General features: G+C 37.1%; 1 protein-coding gene across 1 annotated transcript in view; it reads left to right on the plus strand.

Annotated features, from left to right (window-relative positions):
• The window catches only part of LOC137981937 (uncharacterized), an 11,007-nt gene extending 1,787 nt beyond the window's left edge, over positions 1-9,220 (plus strand). Inside the window, exons 2-4 of the mRNA XM_068828987.1 lie at positions 2,653-2,800; positions 4,835-6,090; positions 7,506-9,220. Coding sequence (XP_068685088.1) covers positions 2,653-2,800; positions 4,835-6,090; positions 7,506-7,715 — 1,614 coding nt within the window. The 3' untranslated portion in view covers positions 7,716-9,220. The remainder of the gene's footprint in view (positions 1-2,652; positions 2,801-4,834; positions 6,091-7,505) is intronic.
• Positions 9,221-10,000: the final 780 nt, after the last annotated feature.

The raw sequence follows: 10,000 nt of genomic DNA on the forward strand, positions 1-10,000 counted from the left end.
TCATCGTATTCCGGAATAAGAATACATGAACTGATGAAGTCAAAACGGTATGTCTGGCATTTTGAAGCAACAAGGATAATAAAGATATGTTTAAAATAGCATTTTAGCAGGTGTTCGACATTTTTAATGTGAATCTCCGTAAAAACGAAGGATTTCTAACTTGTATTCCATGTAATCCTGTTCCGGACTACAGTCAATCGAACGCGCCCTTAGTTTCTTATCAGTTACATCATTTGCTGAAGTGCAACTGTTTCTCGTCCAATGGAAAGCATTGTAGGAACAAGAACTAGTGTCCAGGCTCATTGGCGAAAAAATGCGTGGAAACTGATTACGATCTTTCTTACGAACTTTCATCTTGTGAACGAAATGGTGTGTTTTCTTCAATGTTCAGGAAAATAAGCATTTCAAAACAGTCAATTTCTTGGGCTTTTATGTTTTTGAGGATGTTAAGGAGCTGCTTTATCACCAATATCAGATATTTCTTCTTTTTTTTGCGGAAAATATCAGAATTATGCGGAAGATGCGGATTTCAGTGAATTATGCGGATCCGCATCGCCGCATCCTGTCAGATGCCATGTTCATATGTGAGAATGTAGGTGGCCTCATGGTAATGAACACGATTAGCCAATAAAACGTGAGCTTCCCCTTCATTGTAAGATACTTTTGTGCTTTAATATAATTCTTCTCTACTACATTAACATTTTTATTGCACAATTTTACGTTATCATGATTTGTTTTTCATAACTTTCATATCTTGTTTCATGTTACACAACATGCATGTTTTAGTGGTTGGTGACCAATTTTTCATCATTTCGAAAATGAGTAAAACAAGTTGTTTTTAATCTGGACATTTCATCAATATCTATATAATAAACAGAACATTACAAGGCCACTTGGGGATACAAATTTTATCTAGTCGTGCTGAAAGTATCTCTCACTCGTTCGCTTCACTCAATTATGAGAGATACGGTACTTTCAGCACAAAGATAAAATTTGTATCCCTGTACAGCCATGTAATATCCTCTATTTCAAAACTGGAATACATGTACAAAGTAGAATACAAAATACTATGTACACTTTAATGTCTCACATCTGTCTTTGGCATTTTAAAATCATTATTAATGTCTGCAACACAAGAACTACTCCGAACCCCTCTAATACTGACAGACAAAAACATTTCCTTTAGCAATTTTTTAAGGCTGAGACCAGACAGTAAGTTTTGTGACAGTGGTAGTGATGAAGGGACTTTTTCAATCCATTTCCATCTATGCTACTTCAAAATGATTGAAGCTTTTTTTGCTCATGATTCATTTTGGGGATTTGCCAGTAGTGAGTGAGCGGTGAGTGAGCCTAGAGCAAACAAACAAGGCAGCTCTATAATCAGGAGAACACATTTTCTACGAAACGCAGTGAATTGTGGTCACAGTAAGAACAAAGGTGCATGTTTCTGTGGATATGCGCTAATGGAGAAATTAAAATGCGTGGTACAATCTTGTTCCATAGAATATTAGAGCCTGCCCTCTTTTTCGTTTTAGCTTTTCGTATTCTACTTTTGATTCACTGTCAAACAACGAAAAAATAAATTCAAAATTGTTCATTGATCTTCCATGGAAAGGGGAAAGAACTGCGAATGTTGTAGGAAACAAATCTTTTAACCACCTCTCAAATTCTCAGGTCTGTGCGGTACATTGTTTCTGAATTATTTGTTGAACATTTCACGCAAGTTTAAAGAGTTTTATATGGAGACGCCATGTGATCCACCAACATGGCGGCCAGTAATCAACAAAAACATCTGTTGTTCACTTTGCAATAACAGTGCTTACATTTCACTCGTGAGATAAAATACATGTTTATTATATAAACACCAATGAAATACCAAGTGAGCTTTTGCGCAAAAACATGATAATTATCTTCCAGGTGAAGATAACACGTGAAAAGATCACTGTTGCTATGGTTACATATAAAAAATTGCGCCTTTCAATGCCTTTCATGAAACAATTTAGTCTTTCTTTGGTGTTCATATAATAAATAGAATATTACATGGCGGCTTGGAGATACAAAATTTCTCTTCTCATGTTGAAAAATATTTCACTTGTTTGCTGCGCTCACTTGTGAAATATTTTTCAACACTCCGAGAGAAATTTCATATCTCCACGCGGCCATGTAATATTCTCTATGTATGAACACATCTCCAAATTTACCTGAAAGGCTCAAACTGCTGAGATTCACATTTTTTTCAGCCAAATAGTTTTGCATCATGGTTTTACGCAAGGTAACAATTCGGAAATTCAAAATGCTGTAATTTCGAATGAAAGATGTCACAGAACTGAGAACTTGAAGAAGATTTATTTCTGGGTCATCTTTATCCTCCTTTAGATAAAAATTCAAAAGACCTTGCAATTTTGATTTTAGAATTCAATGAAATCACGGTGACCAAATCTCCCTTCCATTCCATGCATGAACTGTCTTTAAATTGCAAGCAAGTTAAGCATCTCCCTTCCCCTTGGCAGCATTTCTATCATAATTACTAGTTATTTTTTGAGTACTTCAAAGTTGTGCTCAAAAATACTGTGACTACACTTCATATTTATAAAAAAGGCTGTAAACAGAATATTAGCTGTTCATAACTGTGACCTTTGATTTATCTTCTAGGACCCTCTTTTTTGCAATCGTGGCACTACAGATGGTGTTTTTAGGTGTCAAAGGTATTTCAAGTGTGCTGCAGGAGCGGGAATGTTTGTGTCCTTAGACAAGATCAGGATTCCATTGTGCGAGGAAGTGACTGCAAATGCAGAGGCTGGTAAATATAATAATAATAATAATGATGATGATGATGATGATAATAATAATAATTTAGTATCTTAATAATAATAAAAATACTAATACCGTATTTACCCGTGTACAAGTTGACCTTTTATGGCCTCAAAAGAAACTCCAAAAATCGCCCTCGACTTATACACGGGTCAAAGATTTTGAGCCAAGTTCCAGCTAAGTAATTTATTCAAAATAAACATCATAATGTGGTCGTTGGGCATAACGAACGCAGTGGACGAAATACTTCAAAATGAATGACGAAAGACTTCAATATGAATGTAATTAAGCAATTCCAGTTGAAAGGAAAAAGGATTTGTTTTACTTTAAATGTTGAAGATACTCACAAGCACAAATATGAAATAGACACTGGAAATTTTCGTTTTCCAAAGGCGGAAAGCTCTAAAAAACATTCTTGTTTCTTCAAATAAAACGCGATCCTTCAATGGCTTAGTAACCTGGCACAATTCCTTGTGTTTGCGTGCGAGCATGATCGTCACTCGTGTTGCCTGAAAATGCTGGTTGGTAATGATTGTTTTTTATTCTTTATACAAACCTGGATGATTTAAATGCTTTTGCAAACTTTGTATTGTTTGGTTTATGAGTTTTGTTTCGTTTGCCATGTGAGAAATTATAAGTCAAGCACCAATTAAACCTTGCACATTTTGTATCGTTTTTGAAGTTATTTTCAAAGATTGACTCCTGCTTCTGTGATGTTGTGCTTATCCTCTAAAGCCCTTTATCCTTGAACAACGAAACAGGTTAGTTTGAGGTTTACATGTTCGATTTTCTGAGAACTTTTTCGAAATTCAAGGACAAAATGCCCGCACATACATGTACAACAACCACTGAACAACAAAACTATTAAGCGCTTGATGCCCTTTATTTTTTGTGAAACCACAGTTCCAGAAATCGAAGAATGCAAGATTAATATCCCATGAACATTTAGCAAAGAAATTAAGAAATTGCTTTTTTTGCCATCAAAAATGGGGGGTCGACTTATACATGGGATCGACTTATACACGGGTAAATACGGTAATAATATTTGTCATTTAAACTTATTTGTCATTGTTTTCCCCAAAAACACTGAGGCTTATCAAGGGGAAGGGGATCATAATAATACAACTTTAAATTCAATTATCAGGCTCACACACAAACAAACACAAACGTTTTGACAGAGGACGTTACATGGCTAGAACAATAAAACAGTGGCCATTGAAAAGCAATAGTATTCATTATAAAACTGTGGACTTCTTGAAAGAAAGAACACCATACAATAAAAAATTAAGTTTCCTAGCATCACTGCTCGATGACCATGTTTCACCGAGAATATTAGCAGTAGAAGTAAGGAGGTGATTATGTTAGGTGGCATACCTTGGGCAGAACAAAATAATGATAATAATAATAATATTATTATTAATAAGAATCATGAATGAGAGGTGTACTTGTAAAGCTTATGCACGTTTTTACAGGTTCTGTGCAAAATGTCAAGGCTAGGCCACAGGTTGGGAAGGGATTGAGAAAAATAAGGCCATTTTGGCTTTTTTTTTTTCAAGATGTCCATTGTTTTAAACAAAGCCTGTTTCACTAATTCTACAATGGAAAGCCCAAGACTTCGTTGTATGGATAAACTTTCTCTGATAAAACAAAAATTATTTGAAAGGCTGGCAAATACAGCAAATATTATTAAATTTAATTTTCTGAAAATGTCTTTTCACTCTTGCTTGTTCTTGTGATCAGTACATGTAATTATTGGATAATTTGTTGTTCAAGTGATATTAGTTGATAAAGAAACACTAGGCCATAATGCTCTCATAATGTTTATTTTATTGTTGTGAAGGAATAACTTACTTAATAATTGCAATTTTATTTTAATCTGTGCCAATATTGTAAATCATTGTTGGCTGCAATGTTTTAGAAAGTCTTTGTGAAAGGGTAATTTATATTTTTAAGCATCCATGCATTTTTCTGAATCCTGAATCCTGAGTTAGTGGCTAATTATTTTATGATTGTTTCCTTTTAGAAGAGAATGTCCAAGATGACTACACACATATAACGGTAAGTGGAGATTCAAATGGAGATGACTCTGGTATGGAGAGCTCAGGGCATTCAATCATGGAGGCAGAAGTGTTTAATGAAAATGGTGGTGTTCTTAACAGTGATAAAAACCTGAGTGAACAAGTGGAAACTAATGGGAATAATAGCAAAATCATTGATGATCTTCAAGAAGAGGAATCAAGAGGCGAAGAGCTATTGAAATTTAAGCATTTGTATCTTAAAGAGAAGAAAACGCTGAGTGAGATCCAAAACCTTCTTGAAGAGAGCAAGATGAAGATTTCAAGTCTGGAGAAGAATCTTCACGAAGAACGTGTGGCAAGAGAAAGTCTGAGTGAGAAATGTAACACTTTACAGAATGCTTTGAGTGAGCAAGTTCTACATCAATCCGGGGTTGAATTTCAGTTGGAGGAACAGAAGAGTAAGATTCAGAAAATGCAGAAATGTTTCATGTCTGAGTGGAAAGAATTTGAGAAACGTTTGATTGAAGAGCGTGCTTCAAAAGTTAGCATTGAACAGCAGTTGAGTGACTCCTTGTTACAATTAGAGAAAGAGAAGAAGTTGAAAGCTGCATTACAAAAAGAATTGGAAAATCTTACTCAGAGGGTCACTTGCCAGGAGGGTTTAGATGAACTGAAGCAGCAACCTAGTCCAGTGGCGGAAACTTGTGACTGGCTTATAGAGCGCAGCGAGGTTGAGGTTTTAGGTGGGAAAAGTCTAGGCACTGGTGGCTGGGGCGTGGTCACGGAGGGCAGATTTCGTGGATGTAGAGTGGCAGTGAAGCAAATTCATGAACTTATTTTGTCACCGCACAACAGACGCTTATTTATGAGAGAGATGACCATTGCCTCTAGATGCCGTCACCCATGTTTACTCCAATTTATTGGTGCTACAAATGATGATGGTGTACCTTTGTTTATAACAGAGCTAATGGATATCAGTTTGAGGGATCTACTTGAAAAGCAGCCATTAACAAAAGCAGAAGTAGTCACCATTGCACTTGATATTGCCAGAGCCTTGAATTACTTGCATATGAGTAAACCTCCCATAATCCACCGGGATATAAGCAGTGCAAATGTGCTGCTGTGGAGACGAGACAATCAGTGGCAAGCTAAGGTGTCTGATTACGGCACTGCGAATTTCATGAGAAAGTGTAGAACAATGAATCCCGGAGCTGTAATTTATTCTGCACCAGAAGCACTGTCATCTGATCAGTCTCCAAAGGTTTGCCTTTTTGTTTGTTCTTTTTGTTATGTGTGAAGGTTTAACCCATTGACACGTAAAGTGCCACCAGTTGATGAGTAACATTGTCTGGTGTTACATTTGTGTGGACCTAGATGTTGTTAACCCACTCATCCCTGAAGTGGCCTCCATTGACGAGTAAAATCATTTGGCATTAGACATAGTAAAATCTATAAGTACCACTCTTAGGGAGAGAAGGGTTATAGGGGAGTGTGGACCTAGATGTTGTTAATCCATTTAAACCTAAAGCGTCCCCAGTTGACGAGTAAAATCGTCTGTCATCAGTCAGATTAAAATCTGTAAATGTTACTCAGTTGAGGGAGGGTTAAGCACTCACAACATTTTTTTCTTACTTCCGCAACTGATTATCTGCTATTTATCTGCTTTACACCCCTTCTGTTGATCAAAAGCACCGGAGGAATGAAATTGGAAGTTGTGCTATACATTCAGGAGAAAATTTTGGAATATGCCGTATTCATGCATCTCACCAACTAGCCTACTTATACAGACGTATTTCCTGTGGTCCTTTCTCATCTGTGTTGAAATGACCGCTCATTTTTTGTGGGAAGCCCTTTTGAGGGAATATGGCCAAACATCTTAAAGGGGCTATCCCACGTTATTTTAGGGTGTTTAGGGGAAATCTTTAGTTAATCACGAGTTTTGGTAATTGTAGAATTCATTGCTGATAAAATTATCGTTACATCACAAACGAGATGATTCTGGTTAAAAACAGCCTCTATCCAGGAGATTTTTCGTAAACTTGAAAAACGTCGGCCAACGTTTTTCAAGATTAACCAAATGCCATCCATTTCAATCTTGTCCATTTGTGTCCATCCATGCGTCTCTTTCCTTCTGCTGTATTTCTTTTATTACGTTCAACAATGTTAAGTGGTTATTCTTTGATTGCACTCATGTAATAAGACGGCCATGTTGGTGCCAAAACAACAACAACAACAACAACAATAATAATAATAATAATAATAATAATAATAATAATAACTGTTTATTCACAAATCCATAGGAAAGTGAAAAGGACACAAAGGAGGTTATCCCTTTCTAGTTTATCTCCTGATAATAAAATAAATTAAGAACATTAATAACATTAATAAGCTCAAATATAGAGTCAAATTCCCAAAAGACTTTTCTGCTATTGTTCTTTCCACCAACATGGCCGCCGTGACGTGAGGTGCAATCAAAGAATTGCGTGACATAGCCCCTTTCAGCGAAGGTTACATTGGTTGCGGTCACACTTGAGAGAAACACAGCGTATCACTAGTGTTGTTCAATCACTGTTGTTTTGAATCCCTAGGGGAACACCGAACAATAGAACCGTGAATCAACACTAGTGTTCACTCCCTAATGCGACCGCAACCAGAGATGAACTGATTTCTTTTCAGATTGACGTGTACAGCTTTGGCCTTTTGTTATGTGAAATGTGCATTCGTGAGCTTCCAGTGCCTCAAAAGACTGATACCCAGGTATTCCTTATGACGGATCAAGACCTCAGGGATCTGGTAATGAGTTGTGTTAGAGATAAGCCAAAGGAGAGGCCGAATATGGTTGAAGTACTCCGTGAGCTTGAACAAATTGGACCGGCAATGACTTAAAAAAGATCAAGTTTTGCTTAGGGACCTACGCATGGCGAAGATTAAAAACGCAGGGGAGAGGGAGGGGACGCTTATCATCTCGCTTAGGGGTGTAAATCATCTCGAATTTTGGTCTCACTTAGGGTTGCACGCAAGGAAATATATCAATATATATTTAATATATTTTAAATATGTTTTCATTTTGTGGTCAGAAAAAGCCTGGGTCACGCCCAGATTGGTCTCCTTTAGAGGTGTAATTCAAAATTTCCGACGGGCATCCCCGCCTCGCTATATGCAAAGCCCTAAGATCATGTAATTTTTTTGTTTATGATGCACTCGTGAAAACTCTCTCGATAAATTCTTCCGGAAATCTTTATGTGTAGTGTAAATTACGTCGTTCGGTTGTGGCAATTTCATCCAGGTTTGAGTACTTTCGTTGACTTAGTGTTGTGTTAGCTTTTTGCGTGACGTTTACTCGCGTGGTTGCCATAACACTCCCCTCCAATCGGAATCCAGTAATTTTGTTCAGTGTCTTATGAAACTCTAGATTTTATCAGAGGCCGAGAGTGATTTTTTTCCCTTTATTTTGTGTATTTTAACTCAACAAATCCTGTTAATTACGCCCGTAATAACATGGGTGACGAGTTACTCCTCCTGATTTTGGCGCGAAACAGCAGCGTTAATTTATAATAACACATGCAAAATTACAATGTTGTCATGGCTAGTTTTCCTACAGTGCCAAAATGGCGTCCAGGTTTGAAAAAACCCGCGTCTTATGAGAGTAATTTGTCACTCATGATGTTAATAGCTAATCAAATGGTATACTCGTGAAATTAGGGAATAATTTCATGCGCGTTTTGTCCAAAACGCAACTGAAATTTTTCCATAATTTCTCTAGTCACCATTTGATTACCCATATTAGTATATACTATAGCATTGGAGGCTCACTCTGATTGGCTACTCAAACTCCCAGTATCCTTTGCTATTCACCTTGTGATCGTTACAAGAATGAATGAGTTAAAATCATCATTTTGTGCTATATTATTTCACTGTTTTATTATATACTAAAACTGTGCGGCTCGGCAGATATCCACCACTAGCCATCTTTACTTCGGTGAATAGTTGAAGTGTCACTATGATCAAAAAAATCGCTCCCTTTTTTCGTTCAGATTTTGAAAGCATATTTGGTTGACACCTGACTAGCAAAATCTCGACCTTCCACTTTTATCCAAAGGCTATTTTCTTTGAGTGCAAGTTTAGGACTTCACGGTCCGGCATTATTCACGTTCAAGACTGACCGATTGGACCTCAGAGGGTTGGATCGAGGATAAGATGACGTCAAAGACTCGTTAGCTTAAAAATTGCAGCGTGTAAACGCAGCTTATTGTACATGCAAAACACGAGTTTAAAAGTCTGAAAGTTCGAAACTCCTGTGCTGCATATTAATTTAGGCGCGTGCACACGCATTGCATTTTTAAAATAGTGAGTCTTTGACGTCATCTTATCCTCGATTCAACTCTCTCAAGATTTTAAAGTTAGTAATGCGGAAAATTTCAGTCAAAATAAACAGGTGCCTTTTTCAAATTAAATGAAGGCTTAAACTTCGGTCACTTAGTGTTCAGTTAACATAGTTTGGTTTACTTTCTAAAGAAACTGCCGTGCTGTGTCGGTGGGGAAGTGAAACACACCAAATGGATTTATCAACTGAGTAAATAGTGTAAAATGACCACCGTAAAGAAATTTGAAAGCTGACGTTTCGATCGTTAGCCTTCCGTCAGAGGGAATATTCGCTCTTACGAAGGGAGATAATCCATTTCTGTGTAAACAAGAACATTTTCAACAAAAAGATTTTTTCAGTTGATAAACCCATTTGTGCAAGGGTTGGAAGAAAAACCTGAAATAACAATGACCACAACCAGGGGTCAATTTAATAAAACTTTTACACGTGTAATTTACAAGTGTAGCCATTGTTTTAGAGGCTGAGAACAATAGCTACACTTGTAAATTACACGTGTAAAGGTTTTATTAAATTGACCCCAGGTTTTCTGAGCCCGCGAGACTGAGCACCCCCAGCAAACCATGGTTTTAACGAAAACCGCTGGTCAGCAACCTGGTTCTGGTCATTGCTGTCTAAGGTCTTCCGGGTTGGAAAGGTCCTGGTAATCCTGGAAAGTCCTTGAATCTAATTGTCACAATATCCAGGACTGGAAAGTCATGGAAAAATACTGCAGGTCCTGGAAAGTCCTGGAAATGTGTCAAACTGAATAAAGTAATAAAGTTTTCCTTAAAACAAATGAGCAAACGTT

The sequence above is a fragment of the Montipora foliosa genome, chromosome 1 (assembly GCF_036669935.1).
Source record: "Montipora foliosa isolate CH-2021 chromosome 1, ASM3666993v2, whole genome shotgun sequence".
Classification (NCBI taxonomy): domain Eukaryota; kingdom Metazoa; phylum Cnidaria; class Anthozoa; order Scleractinia; family Acroporidae; genus Montipora; species Montipora foliosa.